General features: G+C 44.9%; 1 protein-coding gene across 5 annotated transcripts in view; it reads left to right on the forward strand.

Moving 5' to 3' along the window:
- Positions 1-24,293, forward strand: part of STON2 (stonin 2) — a 136,152-nt gene that overhangs the window by 102,628 nt on the left and 9,231 nt on the right. For all 5 annotated transcript variants that reach the window (XM_059688892.1, XM_059688910.1, XM_059688919.1 and 2 more), the window contains one exon: positions 18,766-20,601. In XM_059688892.1, the coding sequence (XP_059544875.1) occupies positions 18,766-20,601 (1,836 nt within the window). The remainder of the gene's footprint in view (positions 1-18,765; positions 20,602-24,293) is intronic.

Below are 24,293 nucleotides of genomic sequence, written 5' to 3' on the forward strand. Positions count from 1 at the left end.
GACAGACACAAATGTACAATAGGAGATGTATGTTGGCAATAAGACTAAGGGAGGCCAGTTATTTGTTCAAACACTAAAAGCTACTATAAATTAAGTTTCTTCTGTACCTGTTTCAGTCTTTACAGGTACTATTTCCTTTTCTCACAGCAACCCTTCATGTTGTTGGATAGTTACTCACATTCCACAAATGTGAATACTGAGGCTGCCTCCCGACCAACTGTATTTAGTTTCAGATCTTGAACTCCTCCTATTCTCCCTCAGTGCCTGAAGGCATTCTGTCTGCTGTGACATTATCAATTGAGATGCCACTTGAACTTCAATCAACGCAGCCAGGATTTTCAGTCATTTCACTTTGTATATACCTGCAAGAGCTCTTTCTGTTGTATCCTCATTGCTTTTACTGCATTGTAATTGGTTGCATAGCTGCTTGTTTCTCCTGCTAGACTCTGAACTTAAAGGAGGTGACAGTGACTTATTCATTCTTTTATATGTTAGGTCTGTCACAGTACCTGGCAGTGTTGTGTAGTGAAAGAACTGGATTTAAAGCTTGTGTCTAGTTTTGTTGACGTTATATCTACAACACATGGGACACTGTCTGTTGGTAAACAGTATATGCTCAGTAACTATTGAATGAATTAATAAATGAATGAAAATAATCTTGGGCCGAAACCGGTTTGGCTCAGTGGATAGAGCGTCGGCCTGCGGACTGGGGGGTCCCGGGTTCGATTCCGGCCAAGGGCATGTGCCTTGGTTGCGGGCATATCCCCAGTGGGAGATGTGCAGGAGGCGGCTGATCGATGTTTCTCTCTCGTCTATGTTTCTAGCTCTCTATCTCTCTCCTTTCCTCTCTGTAAAAAATCAATAAAATATATTTAAAAAAAGAAAATAATCTTGGATATTATTATTTCTCTTCAAATCTTTTTTCATTAAAACTGAGGAATAATAGTATCTACTTTATAGGGTTGGTATGAGATTAAATGACTGAAATGAAACCAGGTGAGCAATGGTGTGATAGTGACTTTGGAGATTCAGATAGTGGTGTTAAGGCTCATCATGTTGCTGCATGTCTAGCTAGTTCACTTGTATTTATCTCTATAGTAGTACTCTCTTATATGCATATGATGCAATATGCTTATCTGTTCTATTGATGGATATTTGGGGTGTTTCCAGTTCTTTGCTTTTGTGAATAAAGCTGCTATGAACATTCTTCAACAAGTCTATTTGTGGATGTATTTTTCATTTCTCTTGGGCACAGACATATGAGTAGAATTGCTGGGTCATAAGTTAGTGAGTGTTTAAATTTATTAAGGCTGCCAAGCCATTTTGAAAAGTGACTTTATCAACAATATAGAGTTCCAATTTTTCTGCATCCTGTGACACTTGATATTTTATTACACTTTCTAATTTTAGCCCTTCTAGTGGGGGTGTAGTATTTCACTGTAGCTTAATTTATACGCTTCCCTAGTGTCTAATGATGTTGAGTACCTTTTCATGTGCTACATGGTCATTGACATAGCTACTTTTATGAATGGCTTTTTTTATTGGGTTCTTTTAATTATTGATTTGTGGGAATTCTTTATATATTCTGGACACAAGTCTTTTATCAGTAGTGTGTGTTTTAACTTTTTTAATTATGTCATGATAAATCTTTTGATGAAGTGCAATTTATTATATTTTTTTCTATCATGGTTGTGCTTTTGGTGTCCCAAGAAATTATTGCCTACCCCAAGGTCATGAAGAAAATTTTCTGTGTTTTCTTCTAGTAGTTTTATAGTTTGGGCTTTCATATGACCCCTCTCTGGTTAATTTTCACACATATATATGTGGAGAGAAAGGTTAAGATCTCTTTAAAACAATTTTTTATGTATGTCCAGTTGCTCCAGCACATTTAAAAATATATATATATTTTATTGATTTCACAGAGGAAGGGAAAGGGAGAGAGAGATAGAAACATCAATGATGAAAGAGAATCATCAATTGGCTGCCTCCTGCATGCCCCCCACTGGGGATTGAGCCCACAACCTGGGCATGTGCCCTGACTGGGAATCGAACCATGATCTCCTGGATCATGGGTTGACGCTCAACCACTGAGCCACGCCAGCCAGGCTTCCAGCACATTTTATTGAGAAGAACTTTCCTCTCCCATTGAATTACATGGCTCCTTTGTCAAAACTGAAATGACTGCATATGTATGACTCTACTTCTAGTCTCTACATTCTGTCCCATTAAACTATTTGTCTCTCCTAGTATACTGTCTTAATTACTGAATCTATATAGTAACCTATATAGTAAATCTTGAAATTTAGTAATATAAGTCCTACAACATTTTTCTTCTTCAAGATTGTCTTGGCTATTGACAGCCTTTGCTAGAAATTGACAACTTATCTATTTCTACATAAAAAGTCTGGGCATTGCCCTGGCTGGTGTGGCTCAGTTGGTTGAGCATCATCCCATGCTCCTAGAGGTCATGTCACAGCACATGACCGGGTTCCAGGCTTGATCCTCCAGGGCAGCTGATCGACATTTCTCTCCCTCTCCCTTCCTCTCTCTCTAAAAAATCAATAAAAACATGTTTTTAAAAAGTCTGGAAATTTTGATTGAAATTATATTGACTCTACAAATTAATGTCATAAAAATTTTCATCTTACCATGTTGAGTTTTCAAATCCATGAATGTGAAATCTCTCCATTATTTATGCCTTCTTTAATTTCTCTCAGCAACGTTGTGTAGATTACAGTGCAGAAGTCTTACATATTTTTATCAAATTTACGTCTGTATATTTGATATTGTTATGCTATTGTAAATCATAATTTTTAAAATTTTATTTTTCAATTATTTTTTACGAGTATTTAAGTATCTAAGTTTTCAAATAATGACTTTGCATCCTGAGACCTTGAGCCTTCACTCATTAGTACTATAATTTTGTTGAGATCTTTGGATTTGCTCAGCACTCAATCATGCCACATGTGAATAAAGGAAAGTTTACCTCTTTTGTTTGCTTTTCATATTCTATTCTTAACTTGATGCAGTGCCTAAGGACTCCAGTATGATATTGAATAGAGTGGTAAGATTGAGGAAAAGTGTTCAATATTTCACCATTGTGATGTTAGCTGAGTTTTTTTTTATATATATATACATGCTCTTTATCAGGTTGAGTAAGTTCTGTTCCATTCTTGGTGATACCAAACCCAGGTTCTGCTGCCTGCCACTAAAAAACCAATAACCAAGAGACAGGGACTGGTGGAAGGGAAATTGGTTTATTCAAGAGCTGGTAGATTGAGAAGATGGTGACTCATGTCCCAAAGACACGCTTAACATCTCAGTGCAGGCAGAGGTTTGTATAAGGAGGGAGATGGAAACCAGAACAAAGAGATCAAGGGAGGGAGTTGAAAACTTCTCTATGTGCAGAACAACACAGTCTATTTATTCTAATAAGTACCTCAAAACTGGTCTGATGTGTGTCAGGTTGATGGTCAGCAAATCTCCCAGGGCTGGAATGACTGATGGGTGGAGTCTGCATCTTTTGAAATTAGTTACTAGAGTTCTTATACAAAGGTGCTGTTTAACTACAAGTTGCATGTTAGTCAGAGTCAGCATTTACAGAAACAATGTCAAAAGAATGGAGAGGTGGGTTACATTAGTGTTTTGAGAGTTTTTATCACTAATGGATGTTGAATTTTACCAGATATATTCTCTTCATTTATTGAGATGGTCTCACAGTATCCTATACTAATAAAAGAGAAAAATGGAAATTGGCGTACAACCGATACCTTTTTCATTGGCTAATCAGCAAGATATGCAAATTAACTGTCAGCCAAGATGGCGGCTGGCAGCCAGGCAGCTGAGAATAGGAGGCTTGGTTGCCCCAGCGATGGAGAAAGTCAAGGATCCCCGCAGCTGCGGGGCTCTGAGCTCCTGAAGCAACAACTCCAAAAGATACAATGTTTCAATTATAGAAGCTAAAAGATGGCGGTTAATTTGCATACTCAGGCTCCAAGCAGAGCGAAGCCAAACAGCCCTGAAGCAGCAGGGCAGAGAGGCCTCAGGGCCTGGGATCAGCAGAGTCCAGAGGCCTTCCGGCCCCGTGATCAGCGGAGACGGAGGCCCCGGGATCAGCGGAGCCGAGAGGCCTCCCGGCCCCGGTGATCAGCGGAGCCGAGAGGCCTCCCGGCCCCGGTGATCAGCGGAGCCGAGAGGCCTCCCGGCCCCGGTGATCAGCGGAGCCGAGAGGCCTCCCGGCCCCGGTGATCAGCGGAGCCGAGAGGCCTCCCGGCCCCTGCGATCAGCGGAGTCCAGAGGCCTCCCAGGCCCGGTGATCAGCCGAGAGGCCTCCCAGCCCCGGTGTTCAGCGGAGTCCAGAGGCCTCCCGGCCTGGTGATCAGCGGAGTCCAGAGGCCCCGCGATCAGCAGAGCCGAGAGGCCTCCTGGCCCCGGTGATCAGCGGAGCCGAGAGGCCTCCTGGCCCCGGTGATCAGCGGAGCCGAGAGGCCTCCCGGCCCCGGTGATCAGCGGAGCCGAGAGGCCTCCCGGCCCCGGTGATCAGCGGAGTCCAGAGGCCTCCCTGCCCCATGATCAGCGGAGACGGAGGCCCCGCGATCAGCGGAGCAGAGAGGCCTCCCGCCCCGGTGATCAGCGGAGCCGAGAGGCCTCCCGGCCCCGGTGATCAGCGGAGCCGAGAGGCCTCCCTGCCCCGTGATCAGTGGAGCCGAGAAGCCTCCCGCCCCGGTGATCAGCGGAGCCGAGAGGCCTCCGGGCCAGGGATCAGGGGAGCCGAGAGGCGTCCTGGCCCTGGGATCAGCGGAGCAGCGAGGCTTCCCAGCACCGGGATCAGTGTGACAAGGTGCAGAGCCCCAACCCTCTGATCGGCCCTGCTCTGTGCATGACAGGAGTGGCACTGCAACCTCCCTATGGACCCTGCCTTGAGTGTGACAGGGGGTGGTGCCCCAACCCCCCAATTGGCCCTATCCTGAGCATGACTGAGGGTGGCATCCAACCTCCCAATCCGCCCTGCTCTGTGCATGACAGGAGGCGGGGCCCCAACTCCCCAATGGGCCCTGCTCTGAGCCCGACCAGGGGTTACACCTAGGATTAGGCCTGCCCTCTGCCACCCGGGAGCAGGCCTAAACCAGCAGGTCCTTATCTCCTGATGGGTCCCAGACTGTGAGAGGGCACAGGCCAGGCTGAGGGACCTCCTCTCCCAACCCCGAGTGCACAAATTTTTGTGCACCGGGCCTCTAGTATTCTTATAAAACTCATTATTCTTTGTATGTTTGGATGACTTCCATAATATTCCTGGTAGGTGCAGAGGAGTTGCCTGAGAGGAAGAAGTCCAGCATGTATTTAAAGTGACCACCAGACCCTAGTAGCATGCACAGTTTAATGTCACATGACACCCATTTGATTACTGCAGTCAACTTATGAATACTTTCAGCTGTTGTTCTCTTTAGTTTCTCCATCATCAACCTTCATAACAGCACAGATATTTCTTGTTTTAATGGTAAAGGAGGAACTTTGTGTGCTTTTTATTACTTCTTTCATTTGTCTGTATTTTCTACATTTTCTTCAGTGAATGGATTACTTACGTTAAAACAGTTCTTAAACTTCTATATAATTATGCTAGGGGCCCAGTGCATGTAATTTGTGCACGGCCGGGGGCGGGGGGGTGTCCCTCAACCTGGCCTGCACCCTCTCCAATCTGGGACCTCTTGGACATCCTTCTCACAATCCGGGACCACTGGCTCCTAACCACTCGCCTACCTGCCTGCCTGATTGCCCCTAACCACTTCTGCCTGCCAGCCTGATCACCCCCTAACCACTCCCCTGCTGGCCTGACCGCCCAAAACTGCCCTCCCTTGCCAACCTGATTGCTCCCGACTGCCCTCCCCTGCCGGCCTGCTTGCCCACAACTGCCCTCCCCTGCCACGACCCGCCGCCTCCACCGGGACCCACCTCCTCTACGCAAGGTGGCAGAGACGCTGGGACTGGCCTCGTCTGTGCCACGAAGAGCCTCATGACCCCCAGGCTTCACTGTGCTAAGTGGCTGCCAGGCCCTGCCTTCACTGTGCACGTGGCCATCTTGTGGCAGCCATCTTGTGATATCACACGAGGGCGTGATGCTACCTAGGCTTTTACTATATAGGATTATAAATTAGTAGACTTTAGGCCCATTCCTATCAGATCTTTTTGAAATTATATCCAAGTCACCTTTGATTCCATTTGGGTGTTTCCTAAATGTCTTAAAGTAACACATTCATAAACCATTTAATGGTGTCTGATTAAACTCTTCTTTGTTGATCCTCCTATCATTTAATTTCAGAAGATACTTATTTTTCCCTCTCTCCCATCTTTGGGTTCCTAAATAAAGTTCTCAGCACAGTTCAGTTCAAGAGGACTTTACATAGCTTCTCTTCTCTAGGAGCTTACTGCCCAGAGTGAGAAAATAAACACAAAGCGATCATTCCTACGTGTGCTGAGCTAGAGGTATAGATGAGGGACTTCAGTCCTGCTTAGGAGTTTAATGACTCCAACAGATAGGGTCTGAGTCCAGGAGACTTTGCTCACAGGGAACTCTTTCTAATCTTGGCTTTTAATTTCTGGCATTGTTGTCCACCTGAAACAGTTGAAGCCTTCAAGGCCTGGAGCTGGAGAAGCCTTCTTCAGACTAGACTGAGACTGGCAGCGCTAGGATGTGGACGAGGGACCAGAGGTGGGCTGTTATTATTTCCAGGGGCTGTGCTTTGCTTTGCTGGAACAGGAAGTCATTATCCGGAGAGCCACAAATCCTTGAGAGTTCATTAACACTTCAGGAAAGGGAAGTGTCACTTGCCTGCCAGCAGTTAGGTCAGCTTTATCACTGGAGCTGTGGAGCCCCACAAGGAGCCATTCAAAGTCACTGTCTTGTCAAAATAATCACTTTTTTTCTTTCTAATCACAGGTTCCTGATACAGGGAATGTTTTCTGCTTTTTCTCAATACTTTATCTGCCTACCAGTGAATATCAGTTATTTTCATTGCCTATGTTAACTATTAAAATTAAAACTTTAATGCTAAGGAAAGAAAAACCTTCAAAATGAAGAAATAAGTGCCCTCTTTCTCTTCATCCACAATAATAAAAGAGAAAAATGGTAATTGGCGTACGATGATACCCTTTTCATTGGCTAATCAGGGCTATATGCAAATTAACTGCCAACTAAGATTGGCAGTTAACTGCCAACTAAGATTGGCAGTTAACTGCCAACAAGATGGCGGTTAATTTGCATATGTAGGCACAATGCAGGGAGGCGAAAGGGAAAGCAGGAAGAAGCCCCCTGCCACTGACAGTGATCGGAAACCCAGGGGGGAGCTAAGAGCTGGGGGGCAGGGCAAAGGCGGCCCTGGGGCCGCCTTTGCCCTGCCCCCTAGCCATGATCGGAGAATCAGGTGCCTTTTCCGCCCTGGCCAGTGATAGCAGGAAGTAGGGGTGGAGCCAGCGATGGGAGCTGGGCATGGTCGAAGCTGGCAGTCCCAGGAGCTAGGGGCCCCTTGCCTGGGCCTAAAGCGGAGCCCACGATCGCGGGGCCGCTGCAGCTGTGGGTCCCCGCTGCCAGGGCCAGATGCCTCAGCCAGAGGCGTCCTGCAGGGGCAGGGGCGGAGCCCGCGCGATCGCGGCGCCCCCCACTGCCACTGCAAGTCCCCGCTGCCCGGGCCAGCCGCCTAGGCCAGAGGCCTCAGGCCTGGGCAAGGGGCCGATCCTGTGATTGGAGGGTGATGGGGGTCAACGCCTGAGGGCTCCCAGTATGTGAGAGGGGGCAGGCTGGGCTGAGGGACACTCCCCCCACACACACACCCAGTGCACGAATTTCGTGCACCAGGCCCCTAGTCAATAATAATTAAAATAATTTGAACTGTGTAGCATGCCATCTTTTACAAATGGCATTCACGTGTCTCATTTGGCCCTCACAGCCATGTGGTGGATAGACCAGATTAGTGTTATCCATTTCAAAAATGAGGAAACCAAGGCTTAGCAATCAAGTAACTAGCTCAAGAGTAGATAGTCCTAAAGACATCCAGCTGAAGTCTCAATGCTGCGTATACCAGAGCAGTCCAGCTGAGGGTTGGGAATTGTTACCTCCTGGGTTCACATTCTATTTCCACCACTTACTAGTCTGTGACTTTGGTCAGGTCACCTTTCCTCTATGCCCCAGTGTCCCCAGCGGTAAAATAGTTTTAATAGTAGTACTTACCCATGCAAGTGTCCCCAGGATCAAATGAGATGGTTTCAGAGCAGCTCTAGGCAGAGCACCTGGCCTAAGATCACAATGGTGAGCGCAGCTGTTGTCTCCGACAGACGTGGAAGTGGTGTGGGTCATTATCCCTATTCCACCTGCCCCTCCTGCTCTAAAGCCTGACATCTGCTCCCAAAGTCACCAGAGTACTCCAGGCACACCCCAAAAGTCACCAAGGGCTCTGTGGGCTTAGAGAATCCAATGCCAAATTAAATACTTTAAAGATAGCTTTTCCAGGCTGAATTTTGCCCTGATTCTGAAGACTGTGTGTGGTTATCTCTCGTACACACCCTTTAGCCCTTTTCATCGTAACCAGAAATCTTAAGCTTTTAGATATTGTAGTTACATTCTTCCTCTCGAAATATTTTTGGGACTATTTATTCTTCATTGGCTAACAGTTTTTATCAAATTCATGCTGACTAGTGTATTTGCCACAGTCTGCTCATGAAGATAGGATGGAAATTCCTATGCTATAGTGCATGCTCTTGAAAAGTCTTTGAGGAAGCAAACCTCTGTGTTTAATGTGCAGCCTGCCCTATAATGTAACTGAGGTTCTTGCTTAGAGGTGGCAGACGATTCCGCCTTTATGTCCTTTGCTTGACTTCTCTCATATATGCAAAGAAGAAGAGGCAAATAACCATACGTTAAAATGAGCTGTGTGTCCAGCTGCAGAGGACGCACAGTGTGACCCCCTAGGAAATGCCTTCAATGTAGGCCATAAAGGTTACAGTTTTTAAAGACTGGAAGACAGCATCTTTGTCAACATTTCACATATTGTCACATGTGTGTCACAGCCGGGCAAGAAACTTTAGATTTGAAAATAGAAGTTCTGATCTCCTTATATCTGTCTAATGACATCCCTGACTTTAAGTGTCAAGAGGAGTCAAATTTACTTAATGAAACAAATCATCAGCATTGGCCATCCTTTATCCGGTGACACACTTTCTTATTACTTTTCACATATCCTGCACAGCTCCACTGAGACGGCCAGACATTGCTCATATGACTGAAATTAACATGTTCATGCTCTGCCCTCCAGAACCTATTAGCATACACAATGCTCAAACCAACAGCTCCGTCAGGTACTGTCAACCAGCCTCTACTGGTGTTTCCTGTCTTCATACTGCCTCTTTTGAATGTGGCCCCATGAAAATTCTCATTTTAAGGATATTAAGCAGTGGACCAGTTAAATTCAATGTCCATTAGTGGTCTCATTTATCCTCACAACAACCCTATGATGTGGGTACTGTTGTTATTTACCTTAAGAACTGAGAAATACTAGGGTTTAGAGAGGGTTAAGTAACATGCCAAGATCTCACAGTTTTCTAATGGCAGGGCCAGGTCAGCCTGACTCCAGAGCCCAAGCTTTTCCCTCTGCTGCCTGTAGTGGCACAAAACAGGCAGTGGAGAGCAGCCTGGTGATAGGAACTCAATCCAGCATTAGTGCAAACCACTTTTAGGCTAGCCTTTCCCTCGTGGGACTTGTGTCCACCCAAGAGACACTAGTGTATGTAGGCTGGACACTGTGGGTGCTCTAGCAAGACAGGGAAAGTACTGAGCATATGAATCATCTGGAAATAGCTTTTTACTCTGTTTGTCTGTAGATTCCTTATTTTATGAGATTTCTGAAAAATTTGAGAGGTTCGGGAGTACAGATAGAGCTCTGCCTGCTAGGATAAATTTATTGTTGTGTGAGAAATTAGTTTTCCTGTTTTTCTAAGAGATTATTTTAGCTTGATATGTTTATAGTTTATAAAATTGCACCTACCATTAGTCTGTAAGAATGTCTCCTTTGATCTTGGTAACTAACAGGGAACTGGACAAATACTGAAATGAAATCAAATTACCAACTCCTAATTCAATTGCGAAGAAGTGGCTTACTGTGAGCTGGGGCTGTTTGGTTATTTTGTTGTTGTCATTGCTGGAAAGTTCACATAAAGTACAATGGGTTTGGGATAATATAGATGAAAGGGAATCAATGGAAGAGATCCTTTTTAGCTTGCAGGAATTGCCCTTACCTTTCTGAAACTAGACAACCAATTTCACTACTTGAGCCAATTAAGCAGAGACAGGGTTGAATCACATATGAGTGTTTATTCCAATAGTGCTGGCAGTATGGGAGAGCAGCAAGTCACCCACAAAAATCTGTATTCCCCTCCCCCTCCATAAGCCAGCTGCTTATATTGGGTAGAAAGACAAAGATTACATGGAAACTTAGAAATACAGGCATAGGAAAGTAGGCAAGGTATAATAGTTACAGATTACAGGCCATAGAGGCTGGGGTGGGGATGCAGAGGTAGGGAAAGGGCGGGCACCTCCAGTACTAGATTGTTTCAGCAACAAGGTTGTTAATCTTTCCATAATGATAAGCAGTTCTCGGGAAAGGAGGATGGACTGCATTCTGATGTTGGCTCCCAGCCAGGTTAGAATGTGTTTTCTCTAATCAGAACAGAACAATCATGGTTCATAGAGCATGATTAATATTTCTTACTAGAGGCCCGGTGCATGACATTAGTGCAGGGTGTGTGTGTGTGTGTGGGGGGGGTGTCCCTCAGCCTGGCCTGCGCCCTCCCACCACCGCTGCTATGTTTGCCAGCTGTGAGCCCAGCTTCTGGCTGAGCAGTGCTCCTCCTGTGGGAGGGCACTGACCACCAGGGGGAAGCTCCTGCATTGAGCGTCTGCTCCCTGGTGGTCATTGCGCGTTATAGCGATCGGTCATTCTGCCATTCGGTCGATTTGCATATTAGCCTTTTATTATATAGGATAACTATAGCTAGTCCTTGCTATTCTATTTCTACCCCTAACATGTCTATGGATACTCTTAGCCCAACTGATTGTGTACCCTGCCCCCAACAGATCTTTTGAGTTTCTCCTGGAAGCTATATTATAGCCTAGCATAGTTAGCAAATGCAAGATAAACAGGCTTGATACAGACTCAGTTAGAATGCCTGCCCCCTCCTCATCCCCAGTACACATGTACACATGTGTGAGAGCCCCAGTTCCATTTCTCTGCCCCCTGACAAAATTTGCAGAATCAACTTTAAAGAGTTAGCAGTTCCCATTGCTAAGGTTCAAAATGATCAGATTTTGAGTCTGATCTACAGTAGAATGGCTCTACGATGTAACTGTTTCAGGACTGTGAAGGGAAAGAAGGCATTGCTTGGTGTACATAAAGTATATAAACCCATCAGGGTAAGACACTACCAAGCAGATGAGACTAATAAGATTCCCAAGCTTCTCCCCTAGAATAAGTGGGCATGGTCCATGCTGTGGTGCAGGAGGATGAGCTATACAGTGGAAATCATACTTACAGGTGTCCATGAGGAGGAGGAGTCCCAGCTCTGCAGGGGCATATGCTGATTGGTGGGGCATTAGTACCAGTTAAAATTAGACACATGTATTGAAGGGAGCAGAGAGGGAGATGACAGAGTCATTGGTGAGACTCAAACCTTTAGGTTGATTTCATTTGGTCTCTTTGACATCCTCTCTGAGGCATCACTGTTTTCTCTTATTCCATGACCAGGATGATAACCAAGATGTTATTCTTGGGTGCTTCCTAATCCTTAGTAAATTTGGTCCTTTTCTTGTCTCTACGTATTGCAGTTAAGAGATAGCAAAGGCCCTGGCCAGGTAGCTCAGTTGGTTAGAGCATCATACCAATATACCAAGGTTGTGGGTTTGATCCCCAGTCAGGGCACATACAAGAATGAACCAATGAATGCATAAGTAAGTGAAAAAAAGTTTCTCTCTCTCTCTCTCTCTCTCTCTCTCTCTCTCTCTCTCAAATAAATAACTTTAAAAGAAAATGAGAGAGATGGTAAATGTAGTGGGGTATCTTTACCTTCCTTGAAAGTTAGGATTTGAGGATCATTTGACAAAGCCTGAAACCTGATTTTTGCCTGCTTGTCCAAGAGTGATGAAGCTCTTAGCAATTGAGATCTCTGACCAAATGTAACAGCCAGGTTCTGCCCCTTCTTATCCTACTTTGGAGTGCACTTATTCACTGTAGTCCTTCACTAAAGTCCAGGATCTTGACTATCCCCCTTAGGAGTGCAGGGGTTCCTTGGATCTTACAAGCATCCTGGATTGTTCTTGGCGTGTGTGAAGACCAGGTGAATAGTGAGTGAGGATGTAGAGCAGCAATTCCCAATGTGGGGCACATGCCCCACAGGAGAGCAGTTTGATTTTCAAAGGGGGGCAGTTCGAGAATGAGTTATTAACAGTGCATTTTTTTAATGTCTTATGGTTCTAGGGGCCTCATATACAGTATATAAATATACTAGTATATTGTGACATATTTATGCATTTCAGTTCTTTATTGTATGTTTTAAAATGTTATTTGCTGTTTTTTCATATCACTTCATATTATTATTAATTTTTAACAACAATTTCTTAGTGATTTCTTCCTCAGTACTTCAGCTATCCTTTCATTCTTTTCTTTTTCTCTATCATGGGTGCCATGTTCTTTGGAAGCTTCTTTAGACCAAGATAATGGCCTTCTAGGCTTCCTCCACATGAATAGGAGTTCACTTTTTAAATAATAAGAATTATATGTCATGGGGGGAGGGCATCAGGATTTTAGAGATGCTTAGGTGGGATGTGGCCAAAAAAAGGTTGGGAACCACTGATGTAGAGTTACACACAAGTGAGACTTTCCCTATGGCAGTGGGACAGGCAGCCCTGATGAGTCACCTGTCCTGGTCACAGTAAGAGCATGGGCACTGGAGGCCTGCCACTGTTGCTGAGACCTTGCCCAGTATTCCTCCAGGCAGTCCTTTTCCTGGTCCCCAGTCCTGGCACATAAAAATTATGTCTGAATCAGATGGAGACCCCTTAATCCCCTTGGTACTACTATATGTTTTCCTTACAGTAACTTCTGAATGCTACTCCTCTTCTAAGTTCCTAAACCAAGAGAGCCCTTTCCACTTCTTGTCACAGAAGAATTTGATGGTTTATCAAGCAGAGTTTCACAGCCCATCCCATCATGCCCAGATTCTAAAAGTCCTCTTTGTTCCATCCTCTTTGGGCTCAGAAATGGGTGAGGCTGGGAGGGAAATGCAGAGGACTTTTGCTATGGCAATAACAAATCAATAAAATACAGCTTAGGTTCTCAGCTGGCCTCAGTATCAATGAAGTCTTTGATACACCCTGTTACATAAAATATTAAGAGATTAATTTATTAAATGGAATGCTAACTTTTCAATTTACTGTAGATATTGCAGTCTGGCCCTAACCCTGCCTATGACCTCTGCTGGGAAGCTGTGGTTGGCTCCACTAGACAACAGTGAGACATTATAGTGGGATCTCTGCGCTGGTAAGCTGGAGAACAGAGCCTTCATCTAATACAGCATGAGGAGCTGATATCAGAAAGACAACGTAAGCCAGGGAACCAGTAAGGCAGTTGAGTGGAAGTGTAGTTGTTAGAGGAAGAAGCCAAAAGCAGGGACCCAAGGGTTGAGTATTGGGGAAGGCATGGGGAAGTGGGCAATGGTAAATCAGAGGCAGATGCTTAGAACCTGAGAGAACAGGTTGATCAGGAACACACAACATATTGGGGATGTTCCTGGGCCATTCATCAAACTTAAAGTCGAGTGCTTGCTTTTCTGGATGGGAGGGGGGGGGGATGGGAGAGAGAGAGAGAGAGAGAATATTGGTTCATCCCCAGCCCATCTTGATTAGCGGGAAGTGATTAGCAAACTGGACCAGTCATTTGGAGAAGGTGCTGAGTACTGTTTCGGAGATCCCCCTAGCAAATACAAACCAGAATGTAGTGTCAAATGTTCTTGATAGGGATTCTGTCAAGTAGTGGTAAGTGGTAGTTCGGTGAATTGGCTTCTTCACTTGGGGGTATCTCTGACCATGTAACTTTGCCAGCATCAAAGCATCCTCTCTCCATGACAATGCTAGGACAGAGGAATAGACTCTGACCCTCTGGTTCTTTTTTTTTTTTTTTTACCAGTGTGTTTGTGATGATAACTAAGTTCCAGTTTATTTTACTCAGGTTAGACGCTGCCTTGATAAGGTTAGATGACTAACTCCTTTCTCTCACCCACACACATTCATATATCAGGGGGTGACATTCCTGATCCTATGCCCAAAAGCTTCTCTGTATAAGTGGATGTTAATCCTTGTTTAGCTGAGTTCTTTTCTTCACTGAAGAACGCTCCTAAAAAGTTGTGTCAAGATAACTCTTGCCGATCTAAAAGGTAATGGGAAAAAATTAACCAGATTTTAGCTTAACGATCAAGCATTAAGAAAATAGTTAATGATTAAACGTAGGACTTGCTTTTTAATCTCACCTTGGGCAGTTTCCTTAAACTCACGGAGGCCCAGTCTTCTCAGCAAAATGAACAGATCAAGGTCTATTTCTAAAATCTCTTCAAGCCCCCCAATTCTGTGATTTGTGTTCCTCTCTTCACTTTACATATGACACATATTTAAGTGCCCACGGTGCGTCTGAGGCTGGTCATACAGTTTTAACTATATGCTCTTGTATAACAGTGACTGCTATCTCATGTTGAGAAAACTGTGATAATCTAAGAATATTTCTTCTTGCCACTGCTAATGAATTCCAGTGAACAGCTCCCAATAAGATTTTTGCATTTGCCATTGCATTAACAACAAATTATGCTACCTAATTAGGGGAAAAAGATGGCAGAGTGTCTGCTGGATTTAAAATCTCATAGAAACGGTTATTTTTTCTCCCCATAGTTTTTACATATTCTTCAGTTTGGTGGCTTTGATTACCATTGTAATCATTTCATTTAATCTTCTGGGAACTGAAAATAGACTGTGGTCTAACATGAAAAGAATCCACCATTTCTCTTTGGTTTGCATCAATTAAGACGCTAATCAGAAAGCTCTTAGGTCCTGCAAACGCCCCCTGTGGTTAAAAAAAGAACCTAACCTTCATCTGTGGCTTTTGTTTGGCAGCAGCCCAGTTCATCATAACAGCAATTTGAAAGTAGCAAGTGGAAGAGATATTACCAGTAATTAAAATAATGCTGGATTTTTGGTTTTGGTTTTATTTTAATGAGTCAATAAAATAGAATTGTGGGTGATAGTTAATTTAGTTCTTAAAATAATTAGTTTTTGCTGATTTATTACTGGAGAAATTTGCTCGCTTCCTCTACCATTGTTTCCAGTATCAGCCACACCAGGTTGTGGGTTCGATCCCTAATCGGGGCATCTATGGGAGGCAACCCATCGATGTTTCTCTTTCATGTCGATGTTTCTTTCTCCCCCCACCCCACCCCCGCTTTCTCTAAAATCAATAAAAACATATTTTAAAAAATGAAAGAAAGAAATTTATTGTAAGAAAATTACCTTCACTGGAAACAAAGGCCTTTTCCTCCCCTTCTTTTTTGGCTTGGGAAAGGAAGATGAGAAATACTATTTTGGGGACAAGATTCCCAACAGACGGGAATCCTTTGGCAGTTTAGGCAGAAAGCGGGCCTCCAAAGGAAAAGGACTTTAGCCTGTTTTAAATCAGGGAGTGGTGATGAGCTCCAAGGCGGAAAGGATGTCCCTGATATCCCACCCGGAAAGGGTGGGTCAGTGCCAGACAGGGTGGGTGGGAACTCAGCATTACAGAGACTCCATAGAGCCGATTCATTAGAAATTGATGGGTTTCGAGATTCACTCCCTTCCCAGCTCTGTAGGGAAGATCAGTTATAGTTTCAAGGAAGTGATTATATTTTACTCAGGGCCACAATGTTCCCTTAGTAGTAGTAATGCATAAAATGTAAATTCTAAAACCTGGGTTGTTTCCTGACCCCTTTCCCTTTATTTTCCAGAAAATAAGTCACATAGGCATCTATAAAAGTGGGTTAATGATTAATTTGATGGATAGTGTCTTTAATTTTAAAATACTTTGAAACCCTTTTGTGATGCTGTGCATATAGAAAATATTTTTTGATCTGTATATTTCTAGGGTGAATGTGGATATATACCTATTCATGCTCATGTATGTAGCCTACATTTTCAAACTGACATTTTCAGTAGAGGGAATTGCTGTTTGTTTGAATAAATATCCTTGGAAAGATGGATGGCAAGCCAGGCTTCCCATCCATGTGTAATTACATTTGCAATTATGGGTGGCATTTCTGATTTGTTATGGTTGGATATGATAGTCATGAAGGTTGAGCGAGGCATTTAGAAAACTCAACTATCTAACTGGAGAATTTGAGTATCCATTTCTCTCTGATTCCCAATTCCTGGCAGTAGAAACACTGGGTGGAATAGTGGCAGAGATCCCTGTACACATTCCTCTAGAGCAGGGGTGGGTAACCTTTCTTCTGCCAAGGGCCATTTGGATATTTATAACATACTAGAGGCCCAGTGCATGAAAATTCATGCACTCGCGGGGGCGGGGGGGTCCCTTAGCCAGGCCTGTGCCCTCTCACAGTCTAGGACCCCTCAAGAGATGTCCGCCTGCCAGCTTAGGCCCACTCCTCAGGGGATTGGGCCTAAGCTGGCAGTCAGACATCCCTCTGGCAGCCTGGGAGCCCTCTGGGGATGTCCGACTGATGGCTTAGGCCTCCTCCCCGGAGGATCAGGCCTAAGCCATCAGTTGGACATCTTTAACACTGCCGTGGAGGCTGGAGAGACTCCCGCCACTGCTGCTGCGCTGGCCAGCCATGAGCTGACTTCTGTCTGAGCGGTGCTCCCACTGTGGGAGCACACTGACCACCAGGGAGCAGCTCCTGTGTTGAGCGTCTGCCCCCTGGTGGTCTGTGCTCATCATAGCGACCAGTTGTTCTGCTGTTTGGTCAATTTGCATATTATTATTATTTTATTATATAGGTTTCTCGAGCCATACAAAATTATCAACTTCAAAATTTGCCTGTTCTGTTTGGTCACACATTTAATTAACTTACCCCTAAAGCCTTGGCAGGACCAGACCAAATGATTTCATGGGCCTTATATGGCCAGTGGGCTGGACATTCCCTATCCCTGCTCTAGAGGACAGAGAGAATAGAACTTCTCCAAAGCAGAGTTTCTGTTCTCATTCATTCAATTATCAAACTTTAACTGAGTATCTACTATATGCCAAACACACAGATTTGTTTTCTGTGTTATTCCTTCATCTGAATCCGCTCCTCCTTGCTAAAGGCCTCATTTCCTCCTCCCTTCCCACAGCAGACACAGGGGTAAAAGCTATTTTGAAGGTTTGGATCTTTCCTGCATGAAAACTCAAGTCCTATATTTCCCTTGAATGCCCTGCTAGGGTGGAGCTTTATTTGCAAACACCTTTTTTTTTCTTTCTTTCTTGAAGTAAAACCCTAAGATAGAAAAGTATTTTAGAGAAAAAAGAAGAGATTATATCATAAGCATTTTCTCATGTGACTACATACTTGTAAACATTTTAATGGTATTATTTCATTGTGTGCCTCAATTCTTAACATTCATCCAAAATGTGGTTCACAGTTTGGGTTTGTCTCCTTAAGGCATTGTTTATGAACATTTGTAAGGCCCGTCAAAGTGCTAATCCACTTCCACAGAGTTTGTAGCATCTTACAGTCTCACTAAAGGTCTGTTTACTGCTCATATCATATCCCCCTCACTGAATACTAAAAATTTTAAATCTTCACTGCTTATTTGAATTTGCATTTTTAGTATTACTATTGACATTGGACATTTTTACTTGCTTATTAGACATTTTTAGTTTCTCTTTCCCAAGTTGTCTGTGTATGTCCTTTGTCTATTTTTCTATTGAACTTTTTGTACTTATTTGCTTGTGTGAACTTTTTTCATATTAAGGATATTAACATTTTGTCTTCAATGTTTATTGATCACATTTGGGCAGAAATCTCTCCAATTATATTATTTGCAATCATATTATCACTTAGAGCAGATAACTTGTTTTATTCAATGAAATCAGCTTTATACCATTTTATGTGGGAGATGGTTTTCAGTGTTTAAAAATTAAGAATACAAACTTTTGCCATAGCTGGTCTGGCTCAATGGATTGAGCGTCAGTCTGCGGACTGAAGGGTCCCAGGTTCGATTCCAGTCAAGGGCACGTGCCTGGGTTGTGGGCTCAATCCCTAGTAGGAGGCATGCAGGACACAGTCAATCAATGATTCTCTCTCATCATTGATGTTTCTATCTCTCTCTTCTCCCTTCCTCTCTGAAATCAATAAAAATTTATTTTAAAAAAAGAATACAAACTTCAGAGCAAAGAAAACATCTATCCTAGAAACTCATAAAAGTGAGAATGTATAAGAGTTCAATTGCAAGGGAACTTGGTCCTACCAGTGCATCTGTATCAATAGACTCATTTGTATTCTTACTGTATTGGACATAAGGCCCCCCTTGTGTGCTTATTACAAAATTATGAGATGTGTGCCCAGACTAAGCACTTGAGACAGGTAATGAACTGCTTTGGAATTTATTGAATTCCAGATAAAATTCTAGTCATCCCTCATTCTCATACCTCAATTTCCCATACTTCTAGGTGCCCTGGATAGCAGCCCTCATGTGTTTTCCTTTTCTTTCAGACAACTCGTCCTCACTCCAGGAAGATGAAGAGGTAGACATGGAGGCCATCAGCTGGCAGGCCAGCAGTCCTGTCATGAATGGGCATGCTGCCACTCCGGTGACTTCTGCTCGTTTCCCCAGCTGGGTCACTTTTGATGACAATGAAGTCAGCTGCCCTTTGCCACCCATCGCCTCTCCTCTGAAGTCAAACACACCATCTATTGCCTCTGTGACCCCAGATGTATCTTATTACTCAACCGGCTCATTTAAGAAGAGGGAACGTCCCAAGAGCACATTGATAAACTTCTCCAAAGTTCAGAAGCTGGACGTTTCCTCCTTAAACCATCCACCTCCCATAGCCGAGGCTCCACCTTGGAGGGCCACCAACCCTTTCCTGAATGAGACTCTCCAGGATGTACAACCCTCCCCAATCAACCCTTTCAGTGCTTTCTTTGAGGAGCAGGAGAGACGCTCCCAAACCAATTCCACATCTAGTACCACAGGCAAAAGCCAGAGGGATTCTCTCATTGTCATCTACCAGGATGCCATCAGTTTTGATGACTCAAGCAAAAACCAGTCACACTCTGATGCTGTTGAAAAACTCAAACAACTCCAAATTGACGACCCCGATCACTTGGGCAGTGCGACACTGCCTGATGATGACCCAGTAGCCTGGCTCGAACTCGACCCCCCGCCTGGTGCAGCACCTTCCCAGCCCAGGGATGGGTGGCCAATGATGCTAAGGATCCCTGAGAAGAAAAACATCATGTCCTCCAGACACTGGGGGCCCATCTACATCAGACTAACAGATACTGGTTACCTGCAGCTGTATTATGAGCAGGGCCTAGAGAAGCCATTCCGAGAGTTCAAGCTGGAGATCTGCCATGAGATTTCAGAACCCCGGCTCCAAAACTATGATGAAAATGGCAGGATCCACAGCCTGCGGATAGACCGCGTCACGTACAAGGAAAAGAAGAAATACCAGCCCAAACCTGCTGTCGCCCACACAGCCGAGAGGGAACAAGTGATTAAACTGGGCACCACCAATTACGATGACTTCCTGAGCTTCATCCGCGCGGTTCAGGACCGTCTCATGGACCTGCCCGTGTTGTCCATGGACTTGAGCACAGTCGGCTTGAACTACCTGGAAGAGGAGATTACCGTAGATGTCAGAGATGAATTCTCTGCCCTCGTGAGCAAAGGGGACAACCAGGTTCTCCAGCACCACGTCTTGACACGGATCCACATCCTGAGTTTCCTCTCGGGGCTGGCAGAGTGCCGCTTGGGCCTCAACGACGTCCTGGTCAAGGGGAACGAAGTCGTTTCCCGGCAAGACATCATGCCGACCACCACCACCAAGTGGATCAAGCTCCACGAGTGCCGTTTCCATGGGTGTGTGGACGAGGATGTGTTCAACAGCTCCCGGGTTATCCTGTTCAACCCTTTGGACGCCTGCCGCTTCGAGCTGATGCGGTTCAGGACAGTGTTTGCCGAGAAGACCTTGCCTTTCACGCTCCGGACGGCCGCGAGCATCAACGGGGCGGAGGTGGAGGTGCAGAGCTGGCTGAGGATGTCCACCGGCTTCTCCTCTAACTGTGACCCCCTCACTCAGGTTCCCTGTGAGAATGTGATGGTTCGGTACCCTGTGCCCAGTGAGTGGGTGAAAAACTTCCGCAGGGAGAGCGTCCTGGGGGAAAAGTCTCTGAAAGCCAAGGTCAACCGGGGGGCCAGCTTTGGCTCCACGAGTGTGTCTGGCTCCGAGCCTGTCATGAGAGTGACTCTGGGGACTGCTAAGTACGAACATGCCTTCAACTCCATCGTGTGGAGGATAAACCGGCTGCCTGACAAGAATTCAGGTAAGTGGAGGGTTCTCGTCTGTGAAAACCACTGCCCGGTTGCCAAGGCAGCAGGATCAGCATTCCACATCCTATTTCCCTGTGAAGTGCTGAGTTTTGGTGTGTGATGGGGATGGGGACGGATGGGGAGTGAGACAAGAAAAGCAAAAATATTTGAGCAAAGTAAGTAACAAACACTTCGCTCCATCATTTCACCTCCTGAATGGTCACACGTCTTCCATAAAGCTCTGCATTATTCTCCACTGAGCTGCTAAGTGGCTTTCCAGGGCAGCTATGAATTTATATTCCTTTCTGACTCATTAAAACATTATCTATGCTGCTGGAAGCTATCCATTGCCAGATCCTAGAAGGCTTCTGGGTTCTGAAGAGATGCCTTTTAAACTATGCCTTGGTACAGATAAAAGGGCCGGTTCATTACGGCTGATCATATGTGCAGTACAGGTGAGGAGTATATTTTTATCCCAGCCATCCCGTGAAAGGCCTGTCAATCATAACATCTTGAGCTCAGAGTTGGGATCTGGGAAACGGGAAGAGGAGAAATGGCCTCTGATCAGACAGAAGATCCAGCCAGAATATGACGGTCCAAAAGGCTGAAATTCTACCACACAAAAAGTAAAGGAAGGAATGTGTGATTTAAACAAAGAGATAAAGCCGACCAGCCCTTAGCGGGCCTGCTCACAGCTGTCAGGGATGGTTTTGTGCTTGCGTGAGCCCAGGAGGTAATGACTTTCCTCGTGGTTCCAGTGAGATTCAGCGAAACCACAAAACTAGGGAGCAATCAAGCCAGCTCTATATCCTTACTTATGAGAGTAAGTCTGGGTGACCCCAGTGGCAGGCAGTGCGCCCATGATCCTGTGCTCTTTTAAACCACTTCTCTTCTTGTTTATAATAAACTTGGCTCATCTGATCACAAAAGTGGGTATCCTAGCCGAGCAAAGAGAATAAGATTTGGGGGAACTCTTGATTGGAATGTCTTTCTCTTGTGAAGATATTCTTTCCATTCTCACCATGAAATCCTAACAGTGTTCTGTGTCTTCATTTCCTGTTCTGTGCGGAGAGGCTGTTATCATACTCTAAATATAATACGATGGGGTGGCAAGAAGCAATGGGATCTGGTCAACTCTCCAGGCATCCCGAGCCGTGCAGGCTGTGTCAGACACTGGGCGTAGCAGGGCAGACCAGGGAGACAATTGGACCTCTGTGTCTGGGGCTGGATTTGCCACCCTCTATTTCTAAACTGACAGAACTTTTAAGATAAAGTCTTCCTCTTTGTGCTTGTTAATTCATCCTCCCTGAAAGATCCCTGTATTCTGGCGAGAGCACTGTGGTTTCTACCTCAGCCACAGGCCCCTCTGAATTAGTGGAGGAAAGGAGAAAGCCTGAATTCTCTGCCACAGAGGCTTGGGAAAAGAACTCAGGAGACAGGGAGAAAATTACTATTTAACCTGCTAGACACTTGACATGGGGAAGAACAAGGCTTCCTGAGTACGTTTATTGGGATTTTTAGCTCTTGAGTGTACTATTAGGCATGGACTCAGATAACTTTATTTTGGGACTATTGGGTTTTTCAAGGTGGAAGGGATGTTGGGGACAACTTACTCAAACTTGTCATTCTGCATAGGAGAAGATTAAGGGCCTGGAGGTGACATGACTCGTCTGAAGTCACAAAGCCACATCTGGGCTCTTTTCCCAACACCACAGCTGCTTCTTCGTAAACGACACCAAATAGACCCAAACTTGAAATAATTTCTACTGTGGGGGCTGAGATTTGCAGTTTTCCCAATGTGTACGCACATCTACCATTTGTTTCAAGCTTCTTTCTCTCAATTATTTGAAAGCATTACCTGAGGGATTTGGGGTTATAAGCTGCAAAGACTGGCTGGCTGCTTTAAGGAAATGGAAGCTGTTGGAAGGATCTGGGCAGCTCAGAATTGAAGGAAGGACAGCTCTTGATAGGAGGAACTATGGTGTCTCCTCAGGCTGCAGCCACTGGGACTGATCGCAAGCCAGTTTCTGTCCTTGTGCCACTTGGCTCGAGTCAAGGAGGACAGTGCATTTTGACCGACAAGCCCACCAAGATGACACAGTGCTGGGGAAGATTATTTCCCAAAAAAGGGGAGAGGGTGCGTGGGGGATTGTCACCAGAAGAAAAGAGAATGGATCCAGGACAGGGGAAAATAGGTCTTCAGCAAACACTTTCCTAATGCTTCCCAGTGGGCAGTGTTCAGTAGGCTCAAGGCCAAGTAAATACAGCTTACATAGTACATATGTATTTCCAGATGACTGTAACCTTATTTGTAAAAGATTTTTGAAATCAGGAAGACATAGGGATATTTGGGAATGTTTCTCACTGAAATTCCCTCCTCCCCCCATCCCAGTTACTGCTTTTGCTGTCATGGTTATATAGATTTAGAAGTGAAACCCCCCAAAAGGGACTCTTGTAAAACTGCTGGCCACTTCTGGATCAGTTTAGGAAATGGATAGCACCCTTTCCTGGAAACTGGAGGTGTACAGGATCTGAACGCCAGTGACACTGCAGGTTCTCACCGTTGCTGGTACTCGCTGCGCCCAGCCCCTGTCCTCCCCATCCCATGCCAAGAAACCAGAGAATTGATGATCTATTAGTAGTTGGAGTTCTTCTGTCCTGGTCTTCAGACAGCCTTGGGAAGGTGCCTTTTATAGATTATTTTTCATAATCCTCACCCTCCATTTACAGTGAAGGAAGCCTAAATCTCTGCACACCCATTCCCACCTGCAGTGGCCCTGCATCCCCAGCCCCAGCGGCCAGGGCAGGCAGAGCACAGGCAGCATGGGCCAGCAGGGCAGCACCTCTGGCTTTGCTGGCAGCCCACGCCTCAGCCACAGCAGGTGTGTCCCAATCCCAGCCCTCAAAAGACTTCACTAGCCGCCACTGGGTGCCAGCCCAACCATGTGTATGTGCAGCCCCCATCTCTCTGCATTCTACAGGACCCCTCCCACTCTATTCCCAAGTTTTTCTTAATCCTAGAAGGCACTGGAACAAAGCACCAATCCTGCTGCTTTCCCGGATTCTCCACCAGGAAACAAAACATTCTGTCCTGCCCAGGTAGCTTTCTTTGCTGGAATTCAGCTCTCATAAGACCAAGTGAAGAGAAAACAAACCCAATATGAGTCCCCACTTATGGCAAATAGAAATCTGAATTGTAATGTTAAATGTTCTCAAATCCATCCAGGAAGATGACATGATGCATGGGCTCATTAGCTCATAACCATAAATTAAACCACACTAGCTTTCAAAATTGTACTTCCCTATCTGTCCACCAGCCCTACACATCCATTAGTTGATGCTGGGAATCAAGAAAGAATGTTGCTCTTAGAGAGTTAGCTGTGAATACACTTTGGTGGGGTGACAGAAGAGGGTAGGTTTTGTGGACAGTAATGATTTCTCGATACTCAAAATGTGTAAATAAGGGTCATTATGTAAAACTGTTCTTCAGGTTGTTATTGAATGAAATTAGAAACTCCTCTATATACTTTGAAGTGATTTAAATCTATAGCAGTACATTGAGAGAAGTTTAAGCATAATTTAGAGTCAGATCTGTTTTATTCCCAGTACTACAACTTAATGACTCTGTGACCTCAGACAATTTACTTAACCCTCTCAGAGAAATCTCATTTTCCTCATCTATAAAATAGGGTTATTAATACCTAAC

The sequence above is a fragment of the Myotis daubentonii genome, chromosome 1, assembly GCF_963259705.1.
Source record: "Myotis daubentonii chromosome 1, mMyoDau2.1, whole genome shotgun sequence".
Classification (NCBI taxonomy): Eukaryota; Metazoa; Chordata; class Mammalia; order Chiroptera; family Vespertilionidae; genus Myotis; species Myotis daubentonii.